Genomic DNA, 27,910 nt, shown 5'->3' with positions numbered 1-27,910 from the left:
TTTTTAAAATGTTATCCAATCATTTTATTATCCAGCTATTAATCAAGAGGTCTCAATTCAATATATTAAGCTTTCCTTATTCTAGCATTTCAAATATGTTTTTGAAATATTAAAGATATATCCCTAAATCTATTACAAATCATTCTAGGTATATCTTGTGTGGTCACAAACAGAATTGCAGTGCTACACTATGTTGTCAAATGTTTTCCTCAGTTGATTTTAAACCTTTATGAACTTGAGTGACATCTTATTCTTAATTTGTGCAGTTTAGGATGTTGGCACCTATAATAACTCTTCTGGGAAGTCTTTCCACAAAGATTAGGAGCATGTTTATGGGAATGTTTAACCATTTGTGAGGTCAAACACTGACGTTGGGCAAGAAGGTCCAACTTCTACGCTCTAGTTCATCCCAAAGGTGTCAGATAAGATGAGGCCACCTCTTAACCATTTCTAGAAAGTTGAGATTATGAAATTGTCCAACATGTGTTTATATCCTGCAGCTTTATTAGAAACCCACACAATTTTCTCTGCACTAAATTTTGCACTAGATACATTGTAGTCAATATATTGGATTGCCACATAAAGAGTCATGGTTCTTCACTCAGAGCAAATCTCTGCTTATCTAGAGTGCTGTCGTGCTTTAGACCACGACACCCAACTTGATAACGTAAGGCTTGCATTAAGTTGTTTGCAGTTGAAACTTGTTTTATGAAGTTATCTACTGTTCTTGAGCTACTCTGAAAGCCAAATGAAGTTTGTAGTTATGTAGATTTTCACTAGTTGCTGTTACTACATAAATGGTGAGAAAGAACAAAAAAGATTTGAGACATGCTTCTGATATCGCCCATCAGAATTAAAAAAAACAAAAAAACTCATGCATTAACTTTTAACGCAGATTATTTTGTACATGTTAGATTTCCTTCAGGTTTTGTTGTAGATTTATTTATTTTCTTTACTATTTATGATAGAGAACCTGGCCAAAAAAGGTAATCACCAATAAAAAGGTCACACACTTTAGTGTTTTGTTGGTCTGCCTTAACTTAGATTTTTGCTCTTGCATTGTTTCGATAAGCTTCTGCAGTGTCACAAGATTTATTTCCATCCAGTGGAATCAGCCAATATCTTGTACTGATGATGGAGAGAGTCCAACCACTGGGAAAAAAAAGAAAAACCTTCTCCAAAGCTTCCCAATGGGGTTAAGGTCCAAACTCTCTGTGACAATAATGTCCAATGCTCCCTGAACTACTCTTTCATAATTTCAAGTTGATGAATCTTGGCCTTGTCATCTTGCAGTATCCCCGTGTCATCAGGGAAGAGACAAAACATTGGTGGAATAATCTGGTCATTCAGTATATTCAAGTAATCTGCTGACCTCATAATTTTACTCAACTTTGACTTGACCCTTTGCAGCAACTCCAGACCATAGCATTGCCCCACAGCTTGTACAGTATACACTGGCTGCATTACTTCACGTGCCTCTCTTCTTGCCCTGATATACCCATCACTCTAGAAGAGGGTAAATCTGAATTTATCAGATTATATGACCTTCTTTTGGTTCTATTACAAATTGAAGCCTTTCTCTTTGATTTTTCTGACTGACTAGTGATTTTCTTATGGTTGTACAGCTGTTCAGGTCCCAATCCCCTGACTTTTTGCATGGGAAAATATGCTTACTTTCACTATAAAGCATAGCCCTTAGTTACATTGTTTTTTCTTCTGCTATGGTTTGATTTCAGTGATGTTTAAGAGATAACCCCCATCACAATCATTCATGACATTTCTTCTTAAAGACTATACTTCCTCACTCTCCTTCCCATAAGTTCTTGACCCGCGTTTAGTAGTTTCTGTAATCTCTTTAGCTCTTTTCTCCACTTGATTAAAATGATTTGACCCTTAAACAGACTGACATATTGTCCACCGCCAGAGGATACATCTTTCACTATGATGGTTCAAGAAACAAGCTACTCAATAAAACAGCACTCTTAAATGATATGTTGTCAGCAGAATGATGCAGTAATTATCCAACAAGGTATTTGCTTAGTTAAATCCAGTTGACAAACATTTGTGGTCAGGTGGTGTTTGTATTAGACTATATATACCTCTTTGTTAAAGATTACAGAAGTGCAAGCAACTCAAATATCAATATCCTAAATATTATTAAAATGTCATTGCATTTATTTTGAAAGTATATTTATTCCATAGGAATAACATGATTTGACAGTCACTTTTTAGATATTGATTGAAACTTACTTTATTTGATTTAACTTAAGTTTTTGTTTTTAGTCATTTTTATCTACTCAATTGTCCTTCTAATTTTCCCACATGAACTATGAATGTTAATTGTTTATGTTGTCATATTTTCGTGTGGGTGTGTGTGTGTGTGTGTGTCCATTTGTGACTCTTTTTAAATATTTTGTAATTTTGGTTGTTGGTCATTTTTGTTTACTCATTCTAATTTTCAAAGGCTGGCAATAAAACTAGTTTCTTACACAACTTGTTTTTGGTTTGTACTTGGTTTCTTTGAAAACAGAAGTTTTCATCTTCTGTTTGATGAAAACTATTTTGGTAAGATTCACTCAATTGTGTAAAAATTAGGAATAAAAATGTTCTCAGATACGATTTTTTTTATTTTCAGATCAAACCATTGATGATCAAACCAATCTACTTCAATGTTCAAAAATAAATCTGGCAACACATTAAATTTTACTTTATATCCCAGAATTTTTGTAAACATCAACAAGCATCTGTTATAGTTCTGGCTTCATATTTAACCACTCTCAAGTTCTTGTACTTTATTTAAATTGGACATCCAATCATGTCCAAGTGTAGCATCCTACTCAAATAATGATCCACAGATGAAATAAAATTGGTTAATAAGTTAGGGAGCAACCCAGAACTTGCGTAGTATATTGGGGATCTCAAACATGCATCATAACATTCTGGGATGAAAACGTCAGGAGAAACTTTGGCAATGATCCTGACCCCAACTCCTTTGAAAAATAATGCACTATGCTTAAAAGTCTTATCTAAGACAACAAGGCTGCAACAAATCCCATATCTAGAAATGAATTAATAAAAATAAAGTAGATACAACTAAATACGACGAACACATAGAGGAATTGATGGTTTGACTAAGTTCAGACTAAACTGAGAAAGGAAAAAAAACTAATGAAAGTGTAAGTGTTGTGGAGAAGATTGTAATGTTTTTACTGACCAAAATTACCAAAAGAAAATTAATATTGTACTCCTCGCAAAATAACTCAAATATAGCAGTTTTAAGGCTTTTATTATTATCGCCGTTAAAATTCCATACACACTCATGTACAGTAGATGGCGGTATGCACCTTGACGTTGCTTGCGATCCGCCATTATTGAAAAGGAGAAGAACATTCCATACCGACTGGTGGCAAGTGGCGCCGTATTCATGACTATGGGTGGCGCCACCTCATCACTTGCCATCCAAAAGCGCTAGTTTTACTCCCTAAAGAAGAAGAAGAAGCGGGAGAAGAAGAAGGAGGAGAGGAAGTTACAATTGACTTGTAGAAAAACTGTTTTACTGGTAAGATGTGTGCATTGCTGAAACTTATTATCATATGTATGGGTAGCGATTTAAATAGCTTAAGGCCAGATGTAAAATTTGATTCACGAAATGTTAGATAGAAGCTGTACGCTTTTAATATCTTTTACGATTTGTTGTAAAGAGGCACAAATAAGTAAAGGTCAGGTAAAAAAATATTTTTCTCAATCGAAGGTTTCGATAAACAGTTTTATGGTCAGGCGGTTATTTACAATCTGACCACCTGATAGGCAATGTTTTCTTTGTTTCGTCGACAACATCCTTAATTTACGATGCAACAGCAATCGACTTGCTTTGATTGGTTGGAGAGGTTTGGCTTTGTGAGATAATACTTAATTTTTTAAAGTATGATCTTAAAACGTAAGAACATACTTAAAATTATTGCCCAAATGACATTTTATTAGAAGTTAATTAAAATATAATATAATATACATAAAACTCATTGTCATTCAGTTGGGAAATTCAGGCAAAGTTAAGTTGCCTTAACTTTATGGCAAGTATAGTTGTACTTGCCATAAAGTTAAGGCAAGTAGAACCATGCATATGTGCATATGCACATATCTTAATATTATTAATTACCTTTTTGAACTGTTTACAAAGGTAAATAGTTCAAAAAGGTAACAGAAATGTGCCTTACTTTTGTCTCCTACTACTTGCACTGGGGCACTCTTAAGTTGGAGCTAATGTATGGAAACCCCTCAGGGTCATACATGTGAGCATTTCATTTCACGTGTAGACGACGCGCGAACAACGCTTAAATTACGTTAAATCTTTCCTATTGAGCTTATCTAACTGTTCCTTTCTGCTGCTGATGAGCTGCTGCTCTGATAAATTACACCATTAAAAATAAGGTGAATCCCACCTCAGAGTTGCACAAATACCTTATGTCCATTTTGCCCATCTGGAAACTAAAGATTTTCCACATTCATCTTTGCAAAACAGCTACATTTATGACAAACTGGAACTCAACATTAATTTTATACCTTGTAACCCAATCTCAAATACTTTACAACCTCTTCCAGGTTTTCTCCCTGGATTATCCTGTGTTTAGCTTCGTCTCCCTTCCTACCGATTATGTCAATGTCAATGTCAAATTTATTTATATAGCACTTTAAAACAGGCATAGAACTGCACCAAAGTGCTGTACAAGAATGACAACGCCACAAATAAATAAAAACAAAGTATCAAACACTAGTTCAATTAAATGCCAAGGAATAAAAATGAGTTTTAAGAAGCGATTTAAAATGATCCAGGCTGTGGGCAGATCTAATTTGGAGAGGTAGATTGTTCCATAGAGAAGGAGCAACAGCAGAAAAAGCCCGATCTCCTTTCCTCTTAAGTCGGGTTCGAGGAACTGTCAGTAAAAGCTGATTATTAGAACGTAGGGTTCTGGACACGGACTGAGATTTTAAAAGTTCCAGAAGATAAGGGGGAGCTAATCCATTTAAAGCTTTATAAGTTAATAAGAGAATCTTAAAATCTATTCGATAAAAAACAGGCAGCCAATGTAAAGAGGCCAGTATGGGCCTTATATGGTCACGCTTCCTGGTTCCTGTAAGAAGCCGAGCCTCTGCGTTCTGGATCATTTGAAGTCGCTGCATCTGTGATTTATCCAGACCTCTATATAATGAATTGCAATAATCCAAACGAGATGTGATGAAGGCATGGATAAGTCCTTCAAAGTCTTTTAAACAAAAATATGATTTAACTTTAGCTAAAATACGCAGGTGATAAAAACTATGATTATGATTATGACTTTTTCCTCTGTGACAGTATCTACACAGGATGATTCTGCCACCATCGTGTTTCATTATGAGGTTGGTGCTATCAGGGAGAGTTGAAATGTAGGTTCAAAGAAAAGGAAAGAAACAGGAAGCTGTGTGGAACACTTGTTTACCTCACTTCTGTTCTGTACTTGTGATCCTTGAGCTGTTGCAGTGCAGATGGAGAGAAAAGAAATAGAGATAAGCAAAGAAGAGCTCCAAAGCTGGATCAGAGATGAGGTTCACAAAGCCAGACTGTCCACTTCTAGCACTCTCATGAAATACCGGCTGCTGCAGTCTCTACTAGAAAGAAGGCAAACACAGGCAACCAGATTTTTAAAGCTCTGTCAGTAAGTATTGTCAATCTATGTCTTCCTCATATTGCTGCTATATTCTTGCACTCATAAAAGATAGGTTCTCACAGTGACGTTGATGACATTTTTCATTGTGAGTAAATTATAGAACGTTTTTGGTTGTTATCTTGTATCTTGGGAAACAAATTAAAATTTCTTTTTTGGGGACACAAACTTGGTGACAAAGCTGATTCTGAAGTTATGAGTGTTTCCCTCATCCCTTTCTCCCTTGTTTTACAGCGTTAACAACTTGGTTTTTTACTTATTGTTAGACTAATATCAAAGTTGGACCTTTCTGGTGTGTCTCTAATGCATCCTAATTTAACTTTTTAACAATTTTACTTAATCTTTTTGGTTTTCCTCAAAAAGCTCTTTTATTTTCTCATCAGGGATATTTTCTTCAGCCTAGTTAGAAATTTGTTTCTCCTCTCCGAAAGTATCTTTATAATCTTCGTGAGGAGGGGCTGGAGAAACCGTCACATTAGGTGTGGTTTCCTGGTGTTGGTTTTGAGTCGATCTCGGCAGTAAGGTGACAAACTGAACGCCGCCAGGAAGCTGAGACCAGCACGTCCTCTTCTGACGAGCTTATCAAAAATATTCACTAAGATCCTAAACGTTTATAGCTTCATTAAAGAATAATAATAATTTTTTTTTAAATCAGCAAAACGTGTTAAAATTAATATTCTCAATAATTAATGTTTCAACAAGGTGTTGCGCAATTCAGTGCCTTTCAGTTCCATTAACAAAAAAAAAAGGCGACTCAAAGACCGACTGACTAGCAGAGCAGGAGTTTAAATTAGCTAATCAACCACCACTGTGTTCAGGGGAGCTCTTATCAATAACCGAAAAATAAATATCAAGCCTGAAAACCTGATATCGTACCGGACTGAACGTTATGTTTTTAACGTGTGGCGGTTGCCACGGCAATGGATGTGCTAAAACGCTTAAATGACAGAGAGGATAGCAAAAAGGTAGGAGTGGTTTTGAGTTGATCACCTGTTCGGGTTATTTTACCTTTGCTGTGGCGCATTACAGCCTCTGTAGTTTCTAAACGTTGGACTAATTACCTCGTTCGTTTGTGAGTATGCGTCATTCACAACAAACATCAAACAGAACAAATATATTAAATTTTAACAAACAAATGGCTTCTATCGCGATAATTATTTGAAATTAAATTAATTATATCCCAACTTCAGAAGATTTGTTTTTACCTTTACAAAGCTCTTTGGTTCCTCCTATCAGTCTGTAGCTTCTCATATTGAGGTCATCAAACCAAATTTCAGATCCACCATAACTGACTGACACCTGCTGGCCTCAGGTTTGCAACCAGCTTGTGACTGAGAGACCAGTAACCTCCTCCCAGTGTCAGAATCTCACTGAGGAAGAAACTGCATTAGGTTTTCTATCACTTTATTATTTCTGCTGTAACTGATGTATATTCGCATATAAAGTAAGTCAATAGACTTTAATTTACAATTTTTATGTCTTCATGTCATGTGATAGATCTCAGCCGGCTGGTGAGAGAAAAAGTAAATCTTGGTCTCAAAAAGTTTGAGCACCCCTGGCTTAGAGCAACAGAGAAGCTTGGAATCCGGGTCGATTTAAAAAAAAAAAATTAAGCAATTTTTGCTTAATGGGGTGGCTAGTAAAGCATGGCGGGCCACCAGAAAACCCTGCTTTATCTTACCTTGCAAGTTGTTTTAGATCAAATTCTCGTTTTCAACAAGGACCTGTTAGGAAAACATCACATAAAACAATGTCATGAGAAAACAAACCAAAAAATACAACCATATTCATACTGACAAAATGTACTATGTACACATGATAAGTCAACAGTTTTTAAAAATGGGTACATTAATCATGTACTATAGATTTTACTGAATTGATTGAAGTTAACATACTGATATTTAGTCTTTTTGCAATCTGAATTTTTATTGATAAAGGGGGGCTATTTTGGATATTAAAAAACAAATAAAAGTTTAGAATCTATTGTAGCGTAAATAGAACTGTAGCTGTTTTGGTCTTCAAGTTTGGTTTCATTTGAGTGGAGAATTATCTTCCACATATTTACTGTGACGGGGATCAGGTTTGTGGCAATTTGGATTTTGTCTTAAGGAAAAAATGTGAATATAGAAGATAGAATCTCATTTAATATGATGCATATTTTATGCTAGAAATGTGATCAACTTTTAAGTGTGTTGAGACATTTTATGTACTCTACATTTTAATATTCATTAGAAAACATAATCTGAACCAACTACAGTAGAGACTCTTCACTTCCTAAAATCTATATTTAGGGTGTGATTTCCTGGACTCTTTATTTTGTTTATTTTATTTTTTGTTATATTTTAGGTCTGTTGTGATATTTGAGAACACTGTGAAAGAACTGTACTCTCAGTTGGGATGGGAGTACACCGACTTGGATTCCGACAGTGAGAACGGCGAACAACCCACCAGCTGCAGTAAGAGAGAAATCAATCACCTCACAAATTGAAACAATTGAGATCGAAACAGGGATTTGAATCCCACTGATTTCCTTCTTGTTTTTTAAAAAATTATTATTATTTTTACTTTTTAGGGCGTACTTTACCATTTCTGTTTGTTTCTTCGGGGGATCGTATTCGGGGACCTTCAGCTTCCAGGGATTCAACTTCACAGTCACCAGTGTCAGAACTTGAAGATTGTCAGGAGGAAAGTGTTAGTCAAAAAAGCCCCGGTGCTGCTTTAGACAAAGAAGCTGTGGTGGTTTTGAGTAAACTTACAAATTCTGAGCTTTCTGCTGCTATGCCCCCTGTTTCGTCTGACTGTGGCAGCGATAATGAGAAAAGTTTAAGCTCTGCAGAGTCCGGTGTGCAGTGGGAACCAGACAAAGAGATGAGTGAATCAGACTGTTCACTGTCAGATTTTAGTACTGGATCTAAAAAGAAGAGAAAAATGAATAAAAACGGACAAAAACATGGAAAGCTCAATCCGGCTTCCAAAAGAAGCAGAATGTCTTCGCCAAAGACCAGGAGGAGCAAGAGATCAACTACTACCTTCAAAAAACCCAATTACAAGGAGTGTGACGTCTCGGAATTGTCGAGCTTACCATCAAATTCAGATAGTGGCGATGAAAGCAGCAAAGAAGATGCTGCAGCACGTCGGGCCCTCTCTACAAAACGAACGATGTGGCTCTCCAGCAAGACAATAAAGGCATCCCAAACCAGTGCAACAGTAACAAGAAAAACGCATGGCAAAACCACAAAGACGAGAGCTCAGCCCAGCACAACAAACACTACGTCTGAATCCTCCAAAACGCTGTCAACACAGCCGTCCAAAACATCGTCAACAACACAGCTGTCCAAAGCACCGCCGTCCAAAACGCCGGTGCCAGCAACAGAGATGTCCACAGTACAGTCGTCCAAAACAGTCAGTGCTGAGACTGTGGTCAAAACACTCACACCACCTGCAGAGACGAAAAGTAAGCCAGGAGTTGATCAAACACTCATAACATTTTGTTATATTCTATATTAAAATTATTACTGCTATAAAATAGTTTATTTTGCATACTCAGCATTATTGCAAGATACTAAGGAAGAAAATTGTACATGATATGTTCATAATTTTTTTTTCTAAATGTGGAAGTCCTTAACCTTCACGGGATCTTGTAGGTTGCTTCCAACATTGTTAGTGTAGAAGACGTAACCATTCTCATACATTCTCATAATCTTCTCATATGTTAGACTTACTGGTAACATTTTGTGCTTTTTGCATTGACTGCAGACTCCTCTGATAGCCAGCAAAAGACCGTTGCTCCTCCAAGCGTGCCCAAAAGAGAAATCAAAGTGAACATGAACGTCCTGGCGAAAAAGCAACATTTGTGCTGGCAACGAGGGAAAGTTGCAGAAATAATAACAAAAGGTAAGACTATGGTTTGTATGTTATGTCCAGCCTCCCCATAAAAACCGGCTAAAAACACTTGTCTACAACGGATCTGATGAGTTGGAGCCGAGTTCTCTCACTTGAAAATATAATTTTCTCTGTTGTGGGAAACTTTATGTTTAAATGTAAGACTCTATAAATATGAGTTGGACTTCTTCTGACCTATTTTGGACAGAAGACGAAATTGGCTCTTATTTCCCAAACAAGTTTGTCGAAAGCAGCTTTATTTTGAGTCTCCATCCATCCATTTTCTGTTCCCCTAATGGGGTCGGGAGGGTTGCTGGTGTCCATCTCCAGCTACGTTCCGGGCGAGAGGCGGGGGTCATCCTGGACAGGTCGCCAGTCTGTCGCAGGGCAACACAGAGACAGACAGGACACACAACCATTCACACACACACTCACACCTAGGGAGAATTTAGAGAGACCAATTAACCTGACAGTCATGTTTTTGGACTGTGGGAGGAAGCCGGAGAACCCGGAGAGAACCCACCATGCACAGGGAGAACATGCAAACTCCAAGCAGAAAGACCCCGGGCTGGGAATCAAACCCAGGACCTTCTTGCAAGGACCTTCTTGCAAGGCAACAGCTCTACCAACTGCGCCACTATGCAGCCCTATTTTGAGTCTCTTAAGGGATATTTTATTTTATGATTTTAACTTCCCTGACCGTGCACCCAAACAAAAACAAGTCTGAAAGTCTCAGCTTTAGTGTTTAATTATCAATTTATCTTGCCTAACTTTGGCATGATATTGCTGTGCTTCTTCTCATTTCAGAAGGCGGAAAGGTGAAATACAAGGTCACTTTTGAGGAGAAGGGTAAAATCCTTGTGTCCGGTCACCACCTTGCCTTTGACAACATGCCAAAGTTGGAGGAGCTTTCTATAGGCTGTCGAGTGGTGGTCAAAATTTCAAATGAGAAAGTGGAGTACAAGCCCGGCATAATGGCCGAGCTCCCTAGCCGAAAAAATCGCATGAGGTTTGAATCTCTTACTGAACTTATATACCCTTATATAAAACTCATTTCTTCTACTTTAAAGTGAACATAATTTACTTCACCCATTTGATGAAAATGTGTGGTCTTTTCTAGGTTCCTGGTGTATATTGATGACCACACCCCCATGTACGTTGGCTTACCTGCACTTCATCTGGTGTACAGGGCATGTAAGTTTGTGTCGTCAAGTTAAACAAATTAATAACTTATTGGCAAAAGATGCTAAATTAAATTTTAGAAGGAGTAGGTGCAGAAAAAAATTACTTGATAACATTTTTTTGTACAATATGAAATATTGTTATGATATCATTTCCAAATCTAACTGAATATCAAAATCGTGTCCCAATCTTAACGTATAAGTCAGATGAGACCCTCAAATTATTCACTTTCTTGTATACAGCATCTGTCGTCTTACCATCACAAAAACAGTGAATCTTTTTTCCCTTTTTTTGACAGTGGACAATCCTTTAGACGACATTCCTGATGAAATTCACAGGGAGTTCATGAAGGAGTATCTGAAAGTCTGGCCTTACCCACCGCAGACCCAGTACAAAGTTGGACAGACTATAAAGGCTGATTATGAGGGTGTCATGCAGAAGTGTGAGGTCACCGCTGTTGACTGCAGCTTGGTTGAGGTCATTTTTGAGGTTTGTTGATGTTTATTAAGTACTTATGATAATTTTTTTCCTTTTGAGCGTAAGATGTTTCTGTTCATTTTCATCTTCAGAGTGATAAACATAAGGAGTGGCTCTACCGAGGCTCGCTACGCCTGGAACATATGGTCAGTATGAGGTACAGCATGTGGAAGAAGGAGGCTGAGGAATCGGCAAAGAAACCTCTTTAGTCAATGGTAAAATTATTTATTTTAGATCTTTCAAACTTAGGAATTAATCGCAATAATATGTTACGATAATCCAAATTCTGTTACTCATTTTGTTTTGCTCTGTAGGATCATTAAAATCAGCACATTAGGTTGAGAAGAACCATGTCTGGAAAGGTGAACAGCATGCTTCCTGCTGGCGCTCCCAGCGCCTGGTGGAAATACTGCAGTGGTTTTCCAAAATTTCTCTGGCGTTATGTGATTTTGGCTGTTCCGCTTACAGCTTTTCATGAGTCATCTGAGAGTTTGGACCAGTGAGGAAGCTTAATTTACATTACGTGCAGTTTTGAAACCACATTCTCGAAGTGAGACAACTGGATTCGTAGATTGGAATAGTATTATCGATCTTCTGAAGGTTCTACCTCATTAAAACAGCAGAGGACTTTTTAAAAGGCAGTTATTTCTATTCAATTGCAAATGTTTTTTTTTTTTAAATCATACTTGTGTGTTCTGTATTGTTAAATAAAAACTTTCTTGTTTTTTGTCTAGTATAAAGACATTCTTCAAGTTCTGTAAAAAGTGTTCACCCCTTGGGATGTTTGGTCTGTTATTTCTTTAACAAATCAATCCAAGGCTGTCATTTTTGATAAGAAATTATTTCTTTACTGTCAAAGTGAACATTTCTACAAAAACATTATGATAAAAAATAAAAATATTTTACATAGAATGAGTGATTTTCATAAATATTCACCCCTTTTAAAGTGACGGACCTAAATCAATAGAGGTCTAGCCAGTTGATGCCAACAGTCTCACAGTAAGTGGAATGGAGATCAGTGTAGTGCAGTGAATGAGTCCCAAGTGAGTTGTATAAAAACACCTAATGTGTGGAAGGTCCATTCAATGGTTAGAGTATTCCTGGCTACCATAAAGACTAAAGAACGCTCCAAATAAATCAGAGAAAAGGTTATTGATGAGTGTAAGTTAAGGAATGGGTAAAAAAAAAAGATCTCTAAAGCACTGAATACACCATGTAGTTCAATTAAATTCATCATTAACCATTGTAAGGAACATAACTGAGTGACTGTGCAAGAAGGACACCTACGATTATACTTGAAGGAGTTGCAATACTCTGCGTACAATATCTATTGCCTGAGTTCTCCATTTAAAGCTTTGTTGGAAAGTGGCAATGAGAAAGCTACTGTTGAAGAAAACCCATATCAAGACTCGACTAGAATTTGCCAAATTATGTGAGGGAGACTCCATAGTTGAGTGGAAGATAGTTCTTTGATCCGATGAGACCAAAGGAGAACCACCTAGCCATAATTACAGTAATATTTTGAGAAAAACTATACAAACAGTGAAGTATGGGGGTGGCAGCATCATGCTGTGTGGTTGTTTTGAAGCAAGAGGAACTGGTGCACTTCATAAAATGCATTTCCACGAGGAAAGAACACAGTGAGGTAATCTCTCAAGACATAAGCCAGGAAACTGAAGCTTGGGTGCAAAAGGGTCTTCTAAGTTACCCCAGTTCTGTGAAGAAGAATGGGCAGAATTTCGGCAAACTGTTAGAAGCATGTGAAAGGAAAAAGAGAATGCAACCAAACATTGTGCATGCAAACTTCTGATTTTGAATACATTAATAAAGAAATGTATGGCATATTAGCTCTCATTATTGTGGCATTTTGCAAATAAGTATTATTTTTCTTCATTCTATTCGACCTCAAACTAGATATGGTTTTTTTTTTCAAACCTTATTTGTAGCTTATATTTGAAATCCGTATTTAACAGTACTGTGGCTGAGCGCAGGGAGGCGTTACAGCCTTACCAGTTTGAACCAGAACTTGCTTTGCTGGGCTGAACGTTGGCTACGCGATAGCAAAGTAGCGCTTAACATCGGGTCAGCAACAAGATAGTGGAGAAACCCAAACGCCACCACGGATTTTTTATGGGACAAACGTACAGGCCTCGCTGCAAAAACGGTTAATACCTATTTTTAATCTTCTTCTAACCTGTTTCACACCAGTTAAACCGCCGCTAGCACATCAGCTAGCATTAGTTGCCGTGGAGCTAAGATGGCGGTGAAATTATTTACATTAGCTAGTGGCTAGCATAGCATCTAGGCTGCTTCTTCGCTCTATAGCCAACTTATGTTTTGTGTTTATGTTTTATATTATGGTTCTTGCTGATATTATCAGTATCAAATGGATTTTTTTATAAAATTGAAGCGAAATGTAGTGATTAGAGTGTGGTACGGCAAACACATAGGTTGTAAGCCCTTGTTATTTTATGAGCCAGGAATTTGAAAATGAATCCTATTTTATTAAAGATGTCTGCATAAATATTAGTTAAAATATCCAATCGATACATTGGGGGTGTGTTTCCTCTTTACACTTGTATAAAGCTATGAAGTTTTCAGAAATAGTTTTTATTTAAAACATGCAGCGGGGTTATATATACATGCATTTTTGCATGTGTCCACATATTTGCGAGTCTAGCTCCAACATGCCTCTCCAGCAGCTGCTATTTTTGCTCCAAGGGTCTCTCCTTCAACTTGATAGAGGTTGCAGTGCAGACGGGTGCGTGGGTTTGCTGTGAGATGTGATTTTGTACAAGACAAAAATAATATCTAGGGTATAATTCTACAAACTAAATTTTCAACATTTTTGTATTTATTTTTGAGTAATAATTTGTTTTCGATTAACGTCTTGTTGACAGTAGAGACCTATGAACAAAGTGTGTAATGACAGTTTTCGATCCGGTTTCTTTAACTTTATAATATAATCTGCAACCTCTCAGGGCCGCATCTAGAAGGTTCTCCAATGGGGTCCTCAAGCCATATTGGGGTGGCAAACCAAAACTTTACCAATAGTATGTAAGAATTTTTATCCAGTGATCAGTTAGTGGTGCACAATATTAGGAAAACATGACATTTTGATATTATTATTAAATATTGGTGGTGACAGTGTTGAAGCAGGTAACACCTTTGCTGCTCTTATAATGCTCTCGCTGCTCTCTGTAAGCTTTGTGTTCAAGTTTGGGAGTAAAACACTTTGAAAGTCCATCCAAGCAGCCAAACATAATTGGCAAGCAGATGTTTCCTTCATGGCATCTGAAATATTGTACCAAATATTGGATGCAAGCAGTCATATGCAACTGTGATAATGCAATGAGATTGTTACCATACATGAGCGGTGAGAGGCCAGGACTGAGTGGCCCACTTTCTATTTAGAAATGTAACATGTACATGTATTGTAAATAAATGAGTAGTGATACCCAATGACTTATCTTCTTCTGTTTTGCATATTCGTAAAAATATTATTATTTTGGCTGGATTGGTTTTGTCAATAGGGAGTGTGGGTCAGTTGATTGACACCCATAGCCATCTTGTAACCAAACTAGGGGATATTAGTTTATTTTTTCTTGGTTTTACAGTAATTTAATAAATTATAGATGTAATTCTAAATTTGTTTTCTGAAGATTTTCTGCTTGAGAATAGAAATAGCCTATGTTGTCCCTGAATGGGGAAATTCAAGTTTTAATTATGACCCTGTTTCCAGATATCTACCTCGTTTGAACCAGTCGACTCTTATGAAAATTTGACACATTATGAACCTGAAATTAAGTAAAGAACCCCAAGTACACATTTACTCTACATCAACAGCTCTCAAAGCAGCACTTAGTGACACGAGTTCTTTTTAATTAAAATGTCAATATGAATACACCAAAACTGTAAATGTAGGAAGTAACGAAGGAGTGAAATGTCCAGCACCCCTCAATGATCTAATATTATATCTCAGATGCTGACGTTAAATAATGTATTTCAGTGCAATCTTGGCTTCATATTGTCGTCAGTGACTTTTTTTTAACCTTAAAATACTTGTTTTCTTTCTATCAACTCCCTAGATGCCTCACAATAGACGATACACATCTTCAGATAGAGATAGTCGAACCAGCTATCCAGACAGATACAGAGACCGAGGACGAAGACATCGACACAGAAGGACACCTACTAACTCCACTAGTAGTGACAGAGATCGTGACAGAAGGGGACGAGGGCACCGACAAGAAGGAAGCTATCTACGCTCAAGGAGGTATGAGCTGCATAGTGGAAACCGTGTTCAACATGTTCTGCTGTAAAAGAGGAGTTAGACGGTGACCAGAATTGCTCGGTTTCATCTTCAACCTGCCCTGAATGTGATCGGGCGGTCGGAAATTAGAAATGCAATCTTAATTTTGATCAGCAGCGTGTCAGGGTGATAGCAAGACTCCTTGTGGGAACAGAACTAAACTACTTTCAGTTTTAGTGGGTGATTAAAAATGTTAGAGGAACTGCAAAATGTGTAAGAAGCTGCTGGATGGGAAGCCATTTTAATGCTGGCATATCAAATGCTCCTTCACTCCTACCTACTTTTGAACTAGGAAGATAGATGCTTTACAGCAAAGTTATTTTTTCCTTTGAAGAGTCCGGATTTTTGGGAATATTTTTGAAATCTTAGTTAATTTAACGTTCTGTTTACTTTACAGGGAATATACAAAGAGAGGTATAGGTTTACTTCTTCTAACTGCACTAATGTTAATATCAGCATTATGTTAACATTAACATTGCTAACATAAGTTATTAGCAATAAAAGACAGGACAAAATAACTTAAAAAAATAATTTGTAAAACAAATAAACCAATTTTAACAAACTTCACATCTACAGTAATGGTCCTAAAAACCTGTTTAAACTGCAAATCTTACTTGCAGTTTAAATACATTTTGAAACAGAAGAAAAATGATGCACATCTGTGTAGAAATGCCAATTTTTAAGAATGTTCTGAGATTTTTGTGAAACTGCATAGCTGTGTAACACAGACTGCTCTCTGTAGAGGAGGTGACAGAGGGGTCACCTCCTCTGTTTCAAAATTAAATAATTAATTGTGACAGGCTAAAAAAAAAAAACTTACATGAATTTTTTAGCCATGTCACATGTGTAAAGACTTTATTTGTTTATGGAGAAAGTAAAATAATCTCATGTTGGTTCCTGAAGAGATTTTGAAGATTATAATCTGGAAGGTGTTACTTAATTGGTGATTGCAAATTAGCTGCAACATCTCTGATTGGTGAATCTTGTATTCAATAGCATGAGCTTCTGTTTTGTTTTTTCTTCTGTTTTTTAGAACACAGCATTTTGTCTGTGTGTCTCTGTGCACCCGCAGCTATGACAATCGCTCAGCAGAACACCGGCCCTTCGACAGGAGATACTATGAGGGATACAGACGATTGGACCAGAGCCGTGAGCGGGACAGGGATAGGGAGCCGCACGGAGCAGCTGAAAACTATTATCCTCGCGATTTCTCCCCGAATATGTACGACTACCGTCACGGCCGCGAGAGAGAGCGTGAGCGGGACGACTCGTACCGGCGGAAGGGCAGCAGGCGTAAGCACAAACGAAGGCGGCGTAGAACCAGGTCCTATAGCCCCTCATCCTCGGTGAGTACGACTCGCTTTAACTCCTCAACCTTTCCTTCCCGCTCTAGTTTCTTTCTGCTCTGTCTCTGTCTGTCTTTCTCTAACCATTTTTTCTCGACAGCACATGGACTTGGTAAGTATTACATTCTTTATGATTTGTTTTGATCTGTCAGTATTTGTTTTATTTACTTGGTTTTTGTTAATACAAGTTACTCTGTTTATTTCTTTTCTCTTTTTTTTTTTTTTTGGAAGAGCATTTTCATTTTTGGTTAAATTTCTGTGAGGAATAGTTCAATTTCTCTTTCACATCCATACGCACTTTGAACTCAGATTTTATTCTCTGACTACTCCATCCTTATTATTTTATTTATGCTAAATATTTAAAATGTATATAAAATGTTAAAACTTTTATTGTAGTTGCTTTTGGGAATATTAGAATAACATTTTATTTATTTTTTTTGGTAAGAATTTAATTAAACAAATCCTGGTAAAAAAAATGAAAATGTTCTGCCAAGGACAATGTGAAATTTAGATTTTAATAGTTGGATTTATTGATATTACTCTTTTTTTTTTTCTTTTGTGGATAAATCAGACCTGATGATAAGAATGTAGTTTGAGTTGGGGGATAGAATCTGCTCTAGTGAAATGTTGGGACTGTTTTAAAAATGTTTCCTTCATTTCCATGCTGTTTAATCTGAAATCTGCCCCAGATGTTATGCATTGGGTTTTTTATCACTGTCTTATCTGGTGTTTTGAGTTGATGAATGGATATGCAGGTTGCTTCCTTGTTTGTAAGCAACTCTGGTTTAAACTTAGAGGGGGGAAGAAGAGCAGAGGACAACATGTGATCTTTGACTTGTTCCCTTGCACTATATCCCTATCGTTTTTATATTACTCCTACACGTGGTGTCAAACGTGAATCGCCCCATGACCACGAAACCCACCTACAACCACAACAACTACATCAACTACCACCACCACCCTCTTCCTCCCTCATCATCCACCTGTGCCGCCTGATGCCACGGCTGCCTCTGAAATGCCCCTGCGGCCGTGCTCTGACCTGCTGATGGCGGTTCGGGTATGAAAACAGCGGAGCGCCAGTCGGACACGAGCACTGAGTGTGAGGGACGACGAGGAAGGGCACCTGATCTGTCGGAGTGGGGACGTCCTGCAAGAGAGATGTACTCACTGCCACTACTCTATCGTAACCCTTCTGCATATGAGTATTATCATAGAGCATTTACATGACATGGAAGTGCCTGATGATGATGCCTTGCTAGAATGCTCTCCGCTCTAGCTGAAGTAGCAGGGTGGACTGCAAATTGTTGATGAAGTTTTTAGGGGGATTTATAGAAGGATTTTAAGCTGTGGAGCATTTTTTTGTGTTTCACAGGTTATTTGATTTCCTTAAACATTGAATCCAATTTGTAGCTGTTTTATTTCTGTTTTGATTTATAATAATAATAATAAGTTACGGAGTCTAGATCTGTAACCTAAGTCAGCTTCTCTTCCTCACTGCAACGGTTTATTTATTTATTTTTTTTATAGTGGAGAACTTAAACGGACATCTGTATTTAGAAAGAACACATTCAGAAAGTTTTGTATAGATAATTTTGTTTAGAAATACTTTCAGAAGAGTATTTTGATCTTATTTTAAATGTTAGCCTTTTTTTTAAACTGAAGACAAGATAATCTAAAAAAAAGATGTCCTATAACCTTCAGTAGCTGCAAATTGGTCACGAAAGCTCCTGTTATATAAAACAGATGTTGCGTATTTTAATCAGATTCCACAGGCAGCTCTTGTAGGAAGGGGATGGGCGCTAGCACAGATTCGCCTGTCTGCATTTTATCATGACGTTTCCCTCCCTTTGTCCACATGTCTAATACTGTCGCTCTTTCTTTTTCCACTTCCCCGTGTCTTTTCCTTTTCTATCTTCATTATGTTGCAGATGAGGTTGTCAGCACTTTGGGGGAAGGCACCTTTGGGAGGGTGATGCGCTGCATTGACCATCGCAGGTGGGTTTTTCCTGTAATTAGGAGATAAAACAGCTTTTAGCCTCAGTTACTGTGTTATTTATTCAGTTTTAGTTTTGTAAGGCAATTAAGGAAAGAGCGTAGACATAAAAATGTTTCTACATCATGTCTTTCACAGCGATGAGTCTGAAAAGTCTTGAAAGTGCCCCCTAAAAAGTTTCACAACCCTGGATTACTCTTTTGACATTTGTGTTGTGTTACAACATAAATATATTGGACAAGCACATAGCTGCTCTAATCTGACCAGGGAAACTGGTCAGAGTGGTTGGGGAGATGGATGAAAACCTGAAATGGGACAATTTAAATTCAAAACACATTTTATTGATCTCGAAGGGAAATTAAATGTTGTACCTCATAAACATACAGAGTTAAAATGGAATGGTTATGTGTTAGATTGACCTAGTCAAAGTCTAATCGATAATCTTTAGAAAGACTTGAGAATTGGTGTTCACAGATACTTTGCATTCTTTTTCAGTTTTTTTAAATTATTGGTCTAAAAACATCTGCACATCTTTTTCCTTCGACTTTGCAATAATGCACTAAAGTGCCAACAAAATGAACTGGAGCTTTTGACAAGAATCGCACAGAAAATTTGGGAGCCAGTTAAATAAGGAACATTTTGATTATTATTAATTGCTGTCTTTCTTTTCTTACAGGGGAGGAGCCCATATCGCTCTGAAAATCATCAAGAATGTTGAGAAGTACAAGGAAGCAGCTCGACTTGAGATTAACGTTTTAGAGAAGATAAATGAAAAGGATCCTGATAACAGATTGTAAGTGTTCTTCAAGTAAATATGCCTTATTACACAAATTTATCTAAATTCTAATGAAACAACAAGCACAATGATAAAGCCACTATCATTTGATGACCTGTAGATTTAATAAACCTGACAGAAGTTAGCCATGTGTCATTCTCAACCTTTTTAAAACTGCTTTACTTTGTAGTTGTGTGTTGGGGTATAACTAATGCATCTTTCGATTTGTTCTCTTTGCTTTGCAGCTTGTGTGTACAGATGTATGACTGGTTTGACTACCACGGTCATATGTGTATCTCCTTTGAGCTGCTAGCTCTGAGCACTTTCGACTTCCTAAAGGAAAACAACTATCTGCCCTACTCCATTGGTCAAGTCAGACACATGGCCTACCAGCTCTGTCTTGCTGTGAAATGTAAGTCACTTTTTTGTCATGAGAATCTTTGACACAGTTTTGGAAAGTATGGAAAAATAATTTCTAGCATTTTTTTTTTTTTTACAGACTTGGACTTGTTTTTTAGATGCCAATTAAATTATACTTTTCTATTTTTCCATGTTTTAGGATGTCAAAACATTTATTTTTGAAAGATCTGAGCTTTAGACTGGATGTGTGTATTTTTAAAACTGGATTTTGTTTGAAGTAAAACACCAGAAGCCTTCCTCTGTGACGTGGTTCATGATTTAGAGAACACAGCCATAATAAAATCCAACTAAGTACATTATTTATTAGCTTAAAGATCTGGAAAATGTTTATCCAAAAATCAAAACGATTTAGTTTTTTGAATAAAAAATGTAAAGGAACTTTGTTTAAAAAAAGGATTATGAAAGTAATTTGCTTAAATTATTAATTTTGTAAACCCATAAAAGTCAAACAATTATTAATTTTTTCTGACTGTAAGTGGATAAATAAAAATATATTGGTTATAATTGGTGAAACTCTTTTTATAAATGCATTATCTAAATGAACCATAATTATTAACTGATTAAAAGGCAACGGTTTATATTTCGGAGTTTTTAATTTTTTTTCTCTTTTTTTTTTTTATGCATGTAAACATTTATGCTTTACTATCAGTGAGTGTTTTTTTTTAACATTGGTGTTTTAAAACAAAAGGTAACCTATTTAATATAAACTATACAAATACATTTCTCTCGTAAGAATAAGAACAGGAGGATTTGTTATATAAAATTGTAACTTTATAATGCTTTTTATATTTGAGATACTAAATCCTTTTTTTCCTCTTTTGTTCTGTAGTTCTTCATGATAATAAACTGACACACACAGATCTGAAGCCAGAAAACATCCTGTTTGTCAACTCTGACTTCACGATGACGTATAACGTTGAGAAGGTAAGAGAACACGGTGAATAAGCGAATGAAGCTGCCGCTCTATTCAAAATGTTTCAGACTTATTTGGGTTCGTTTTCTCCCCACTGCTTCTTCCTAAGGCTGCATCCTTATAACATGGACCTTAATCTGTAACTTAATGTGATGTCACATTGAAATGTTATTTTAAATCTAAGTGGATGTTCTTTTTGTGGGGCTCGTGTCTATCTTAAGCTTTGTGGGCATCTACTTATTTATTAATTGTCGTGTTTCGCAGAAACGAGAAGAGCGAACTGTCAAAAGCACAGCGGTGCGAGTCGTGGACTTTGGCAGTGCCACTTTTGACCACGAGCACCACAGCACCATCGTGTCGACGAGGCATTACCGTGCCCCTGAGGTGATATTAGGTGAGTTAATGAAATAGATGACTGTGTTTATGTATTTATATGAGACACATACTCAATGGGAATGCTTTTGGAAATGCACAGATGTGGTGCAACTGAGTTGTTTCCATGTTTAAAGTAAAAACAAAGATTTTTCTTAATATTACAAGAATTTAAGAATCCCTTAAATTCCCCTTTACGCCCTCAATCATAGTTTAAATAGTTTAAAACCTTAAATAGTGAGGCAACATGGTGATTATATTGAGATATTCTGTGGTGGGTTATAAGTTCTACTTTTTAAAGTTTACAGGGTTTACTCCTTTCACGAGTTTTACTGCTTGCAGATAAAATGTTGAGTTATTTATGTATTTACTGTCTACCTGAATAATTGGTCATAATATGACACCTCTCTTTAATTTAAATGCCTTCTGTTGATTTACTTTAGAACTAGGCTGGAGTCACCCCTGTGATGTCTGGAGTATCGGCTGCATCCTGTTTGAGTACTACTTGGGCTTCACCTTGTTTCAGGTAAACGTTTGATCATTCCAGCAAACTGATTAATTTCAATGTCCACGACTTTATTTCCTTGGGTTGCACTGCAAAAAACTAAGTCTTACTGTGCATTTTTTGTGTAATTTCAAGTGTCACATTTTGAAAGAAGACAACAATTACATGCAACTTTTCAGCAAGAAATATGAGATTGTTTTAAGTCAATAATTTTTAAGAAATAAGTAACTTACTTAGCAATTGGCAGTAGAAGCTTGAGCGATGTGGTTTGGATGAACAGGAAAAACTACACTATAGCATCCTCTGCTAACTGGAGAGTTTAGTCATAATGTTTGAAAGTGTTTTACTGAAATATAACTATTCTTGTGTGATCAGCCATTGATATTTGACAAAAAGGTTGAATTCATCCTGAAGGTGTTGAAATAAGGTCTGTATTCGTTAATGGACGTTGCAAGTGAGGCTTTCAGTTTGTAGAAGAAAAACAATCTTGTGGATTGTATGAACTAAATTCCAGTCACCCTTAAAGGAATGCACTCTTTGTTTTTTAAGCATAATTTCTGCGAGAGCATAACTATTAAAATATTTTCCTTAAATCTCATAATTTGTTTGCTTTCTCTCCTCCAGACTCATGACAACAGAGAGCATTTGGCCATGATGGAAAGAATCCTGGGTCCAGTACCTTCAAGGATGATTCGTAAGACCAGGTGAGAAAAATGTGAAGTTTATTTGAGACATTAAAGGGGCGGTGTTATGTGAAATCAACATTTTTGAACTTTTCATCATGTTATAATGTTATTCCCTCATTAAAACATACCTGGACTGTTGTCTAGATTCTGTTGTGCATATTTGAGAAATTCTTTAATCTCCATGGCAACCAGTCAGCCGTGCACAACGCTGCAGTGTCCAAGCTTCTCAGCTTCTGCCTCACAGAGCTGTATTCAGCTCCTTCAGACTAGCCAGCAGCAATTAGCAAACACCGGTGAGCTGGTAAAAATGTTGTTAAAGAATAAATAGAGGAGTGATGTGATAACTTTCTGAAAGCGGAGTTTCAGAAAGAGCCGGGGCTTTTAAAGAGACAGAGGCCCAATTTCAAGGTGCTAATTTACAATGTCAAATGTTATATTTGCTGTGTACAGCATTTTTATAGCAACTGAAGTTAACATAGCTACTTGACGGTGGCGTTTTATACCACAACGTGTCTGGAAAATACACAACGCTGCCCCTTTAATGTTCCTGTTACATGTAGCATGTTGTCTACGTTCCTAAAGCTGCCCACACACATTCATCCCTCAGGAAACAGAAGTATTTCTATCGCGGACGACTAGATTGGGATGAGAGCTCGTCGGCGGGAAAATATGTCAGAGAAAACTGCAAACCATTGCGGGTAGGTGGAAGTATTTGCAAAAACTGGTGCGCAGCGTTGAGTTAACGGGGACGTTTGGTGTTGTAGCTGCCTGCTTTCATTGCTCCCCCGTCTGTGTCTCTGCTTTCTCATCAGCGGTACCTGCTGTCCGAAGCAGAGGAGCACCACCAGTTGTTTGACCTGATTGAAAGCATGCTGGAGTACGAGCCGTCCAAGAGGCTGACGCTGTCAGACTCCCTCAAGCACCCTTTCTTCGAGAACAGTGGCACCGGCGAGGCGGCCGGGAGCAAGAACTGGGAGGGCAACCGCGACATCAGCCGGTGACCTTTGCTCTTCACAGACAGACTGACAGGGGAGATCAGTAGCTGAACTGTTCAGTAACCTTGGACTGGAGGTTCTGTGGGAGATAACAGCATGGACCCCTTGACTTCCTGCTCCTCCAGCACGACCTTCCCCTGTTCTTCCCAAGTGGCATGTTTTATTTTTTTGCGGCAGCAGAGAGACCAAAATAAGCAGTACAAGGCTGGAGAAGAGTTGAATCTTTTCTAGTGATCACAGCCCAAGAAACAAGGTTGAATAAAATTGAAGGTGAAGGATCTGTACCCAAACAGCCTTCTATGCAGCTTCTGTCTTCCTGTCGACTGGGGAACACCTCTCTCCCTGCTGTCCGAAGAAAATGACACCACCGACACTCTCCGTCTCTAAAACACGACTCAGTTCGGAAGCAGAAATCTCTCCCAGTGCCGAAGTCCGGGAAAAGGGTAAAGAGGAGATAGATAGCTGTAAGATCAGTATCTCAGCCACAAACTTTCTAATTCTCTAAAACGAGCAAATATTATACACAGAGTATTTGCTTTCTTTTTAATCTGGTGCATAAACATGCGTCCCATGTTTTTGTTAACATTGTCAATGAGCCATTGCTTTGCATTCTTTAATATATTGCCTAAAAAGAAAAAAAAATGCGATTAACCCCTCTACGAAAGCTGACCCAGTTGGTGGGTCGTTGGACACTCCTCACATCGGCCTCTCTGTAGCCTGACTTATTTACCCGTTTGTTTTGTTATGCATTGTTTTTCTAAGTGTGAGTGTTTATTTTTGTGCGTGTGTGTGTGTGTGTGTGAGCATATTGATGTGAATGGGGATGGGTGATGCGTTCATGTTCAGCTCTACGGTTAAGTTGAGCGTTATTCTTGGGGTCGTTCTCATATAAAACGAAACTGCCTATTCCACAGTTCACATGAGAAGTCTCCACATTAGGGTTAAGCACACAGCTCCGGTCGGTGGTATTTATTTTCCAATTTCTATTATAGGTCGTAGTCCACATTATCCTCCTGAATGTGACTTGTTTTTTTTTGTATGAAATGAAAGCGTATAATGCTGTATATATGTATTATTGTGTAGAATTAAAGTCTTCTTTGCCAAAGGTTACCAACACTCTGAGCAGTTTGAGCCTCTGGCGGTTTGAATGTTCAGTCTTTAAATGCTGTGTCAGAGTCCATCTGCTTATTGACAGCTTTTTAAATGTGAAGGAGAAAAAAAAAAAAAAGCCAATAATCCATAATCATGAAACGGTGCAAGTAATTAGTCATTCCAAATTCAAAATTGATCCAAAGCTCATATTAAGGATTTTTTTCTAAAAGTCTGAACCTGTAGATATTTTGGTAATTATTACAGTCTTATTTCAGTGGAGTCTTGTTGAGTTCTTCTGGAAATAACTTCTGTTTTATTCCTCTCCTAAAATAAACTCAGCAGCCGTGTCATGAGCCAGGGATTAAGAAATGTGGATGACCTGCAGCAGCAGAAGTCGAGGAAGCGGCGCACCTGGTCCATCTGTTGGTAATCCTCCTGTTGCTCTATTAACCTCACATTCTCTTTATTTATAACTCACTCAATATTTAAAGATGGCACCTTCCGGCTTTGTTTACATTGGAGATTTCTTTTTTTTACTTTAAGCTTAGCGTTGCATTAAAAGTACTTTTAAAAAAAAACTTTTCTTAGAGCCTTTTTATGTAAAGTTTAATGATGCCAAAATTAACTAGAGCATTGTTGTGGAGTAGAAGGAAAATGGTTTTAATTTACAAATAAAACTGAAACGTGTGGCATGCCTTTTTATACAGTTCCCCAGGAGTCAATTACATCTCTACCAACTTTGGTAATCTGCTCATTATTCCTGGATTTTATTCTAACAGATGTATATCTTTTGATCGAAATCATTTCAACATAATTCCACAGTATAATTTAGTGTTATTGTTTTCTGTTTATTTTGCTCCATCCATCTTCCAATGATGTATCCCCACAGCCTGACACTGCCACTACCATATTTCATTTTTAGCTTTTTCCGCCGCAGTATTGGTCATTTAGGTTGGTTGTATTTAGGTGAAAAAGTATTTGAGTTTCATCTGACCAGAGCAACTTCTTCCACCGTTGAATAAAAATACATGCCAGACCTTTCAGGTTTTTATTGGAAGGAAATATCACAATTTTTGCTCTCCTTTGCGTTTGTCCCATAAACCCCCAGGAAACAAAATGTGAGCAGCTCCACTTTTCACTTTTGCAGCTTCAGTTTTTGACGTTTTAATAACGCCAGACTTGTCTCTCCAGCAGAACTGTACGGCTTTTGCCGAGGATTTGTGGAGGTGAGGACAACATCATTTCTTTCCAGACTTGAGTTCAACAGATTTCCTTCAGTCAGTGAACCTGTGAATGAAATGAGTCACTCAGCGTAACGATGTGGGCGCTTATTGCCTCCAGTCAATGAAAACTCACGTCTTCGGAGTAAAAAGACAATCCCTCCTGCGTCATCAAAGCGTCACCTTCTGTCCTTGAGTGTCTTAAAGTTTTATCTGTCTGGCTTGTAATGACACAGTTTTGTCAGATTTTTTTATTTATTTGTTTTTAATTAAATTTGCTCAACTAAATTGATTAAATAAATTACAGTTCCTAAAGTAATGTTAGCATTTAGATACAAAATTGATTTACAGGTTAGTGTTTTTTTTTTTTTTTTACTTGGCAGCTGTAAACAGACACAGGTCTTTTTCCGGCACAGATTTGTTTGTGACTCTTGTTAATGAGATGAACGTCTTATGCGTCTTAAGATAATCCTTTCAATCCTTCAAGACCAGCAAAGTCATCAGTTGAACCGTCACGAAGTCCAGACAGAGAGGAGGAACAAGCAGAACAACAGGGAACGTCTCATCAACTGGACATGCTGCTTTTACAGATATAACAGCTGAACTGAACGGTTCAGGATACACCACTGGTCAGTAGATTTTATTTTTATTGAAGTAATCTGATGCAAATTATATTTAAACAAAACTGTTAAACTAGAATAGATTGTGCCAGGGTGTGTTTTATTGATTTATTGCTAAACATTTTCATCTACCCCACAGGTAGACTTTGCTTTGAAGTCTGGCAGAGACCATCTGAAGCTAAATCTACACGCCGCCGACGACTCTGGAAATGGATTCCCTCATGTCGCTGGGAGCTCCACTGAAGCAGTTCACCAGCTGTGTGTCTGGCACAAAAAACACCAAGAAGAGAAGAAGAAGCAAGGGGAGCCAGTCCGTCCGCAGGTTCAGCTTCATCCGCAGGAAGAGCGTCAGCCGGAGGAGAAGCCTTCCCTGCAGCAGCCAGAAGGTCCCAGATTCCTGGCACAGGGTCTACCAGGAGGAACTGAAGAAGGAGAGGTACGGCAAAAAGTTTGGTCTATGTTGAAAGGATGGAAAATGTTTTATCTCTGAATATTTATTATTAGAATCTTCTATTTTTAGACAGTGTAAATAAGCCAAACATTACTGTCTTGTTATCTGGCTAAGACTCTTTGCCAGGCAGACTGAGCTTAATAAGGATAGGGCTGTATGGTACGTGAATAAGCTGCTTGTCCATGTGCCGCACCTAATGTGGCTTTGTGCTGTTTGGCAAAGGAAACGTCAGCAGGCTGTGCTGGCCAAGAAGAACGCTGAGAGAACTGTACGGAGCACTCACTTCAGGAGCCACCACTGCCTTCCAAGGGTAAATAAAGAAATTTTTTTTTTCTTTTTTTTAATAGGTTATATTCCTGATTGTGACTCTTTTCTACCAACAGCACACCCCTGCAGGCAGGAAACATGCACCCACAAAGGACGAGTCGTTCTTCGGAGCCTTCCAGGGTCTCAGTCTGGACGGGCTGACAGGAGGCGCCGCCGGATCTCCTGCAGTCTCCGCTTCCGCTGCAGGCGGAGAGCAGTGCACAGTTATGTGACGTGCATCAGCTAAAGACAGTCAGCAGCTCTGGGAAGCTCCCTTACAAAGGAGACCTGCTGCAGAAATCTGTTAAAGTGACTCATTTTGTTTTGTAATGGAAGGAAGGAAAAGCTTATGTCGTTTGACATGTTTGTACACTTGAAAAGTCTTTGGACTGCATTCATGCATTTGCCAATCATACAATAAGTTTATAAATGTAGCATTTTTTTAAAATATGTATATGAACAAAGATTTTTAGGTTTCTAGCTTAAAATCTGAGCCAGATGAGAAATGTTTGTATTTCTAATTAAATATAAACTGTAAAGACTACACCATGAGTGTTTGGCATCTTTATTTAGACAAATACATTTAGGCTCTACACTTTAAAATACTTTAGACTTTATTTATTTATTTTTTTTTTACCCCCAATAATACAGTTAGCACTTGAAA

General features: G+C 37.6%; 3 protein-coding genes across 6 annotated transcripts; all 3 read left to right on the top strand.

Moving 5' to 3' along the window:
- The first annotated feature begins 5,414 nt into the window (after positions 1 to 5,414).
- On the top strand, positions 5,415 to 12,150 carry LOC122843438 (histone-lysine N-methyltransferase SETDB1-A-like). Its single transcript, XM_044138178.1, has 10 exons — positions 5,415 to 5,421; positions 5,516 to 5,690; positions 8,046 to 8,155; positions 8,272 to 9,153; positions 9,456 to 9,593; positions 10,389 to 10,590; positions 10,702 to 10,775; positions 11,062 to 11,252; positions 11,333 to 11,455; positions 11,555 to 12,150. The coding sequence occupies exons 2-9, from the start codon at positions 5,521 to 5,523 to the stop codon at positions 11,447 to 11,449; spliced, it is 1,884 nt and encodes a 627-aa protein (XP_043994113.1). The 5' UTR covers positions 5,415 to 5,421; positions 5,516 to 5,520; the 3' UTR covers positions 11,450 to 11,455; positions 11,555 to 12,150.
- Positions 12,151 to 13,237: 1,087 nt separating this feature from the next.
- On the top strand, positions 13,238 to 24,667 carry clk2a (CDC-like kinase 2a). Of its 3 annotated transcripts, none has more exons than XM_044138172.1 (13): positions 13,238 to 13,404; positions 15,329 to 15,516; positions 16,625 to 16,898; positions 17,968 to 18,058; positions 18,827 to 18,893; positions 19,568 to 19,684; positions 19,912 to 20,078; positions 20,916 to 21,010; positions 21,264 to 21,393; positions 21,815 to 21,897; positions 22,501 to 22,580; positions 23,170 to 23,260; positions 23,375 to 24,667. In XM_044138172.1, the coding sequence occupies exons 2-13, from the start codon at positions 15,329 to 15,331 to the stop codon at positions 23,561 to 23,563; spliced, it is 1,572 nt and encodes a 523-aa protein (XP_043994107.1). In that variant the 5' UTR covers positions 13,238 to 13,404; the 3' UTR covers positions 23,564 to 24,667. The 3 variants fall into 3 exon arrangements, with proteins under 3 accessions (XP_043994107.1, XP_043994106.1, XP_043994108.1); XM_044138171.1 differs by having other exon boundaries at positions 16,586 to 16,898; XM_044138173.1 differs by lacking the exons at positions 13,238 to 13,404; positions 15,329 to 15,516; positions 17,968 to 18,058 and having other exon boundaries at positions 16,767 to 16,898.
- Positions 24,668 to 24,756: 89 nt separating this feature from the next.
- si:ch211-81a5.8 (uncharacterized protein LOC560648 homolog) lies at positions 24,757 to 27,881 on the top strand. Of its 2 annotated transcripts, none has more exons than XM_044138177.1 (4): positions 24,757 to 26,498; positions 26,633 to 26,925; positions 27,163 to 27,250; positions 27,324 to 27,881. In XM_044138177.1, exons 2-4 carry the CDS (start codon positions 26,699 to 26,701, stop codon positions 27,477 to 27,479), a joined length of 471 nt encoding a protein of 156 aa, XP_043994112.1. In that variant the 5' UTR covers positions 24,757 to 26,498; positions 26,633 to 26,698; the 3' UTR covers positions 27,480 to 27,881. The 2 variants fall into 2 exon arrangements, with proteins under 2 accessions (XP_043994112.1, XP_043994111.1); XM_044138176.1 differs by having other exon boundaries at positions 24,776 to 26,498; positions 26,629 to 26,925.
- The last annotated feature ends 29 nt before the right edge of the window (positions 27,882 to 27,910 follow it).

The sequence above is a fragment of the Gambusia affinis genome, linkage group LG14 (assembly GCF_019740435.1).
Source record: "Gambusia affinis linkage group LG14, SWU_Gaff_1.0, whole genome shotgun sequence".
NCBI lineage: Eukaryota > Metazoa > Chordata > Actinopteri > Cyprinodontiformes > Poeciliidae > Gambusia > Gambusia affinis.
The sequence above is the reverse complement of the archived record's forward strand: the minus strand, read 5'-3'. Positions and strand labels throughout refer to the sequence as shown.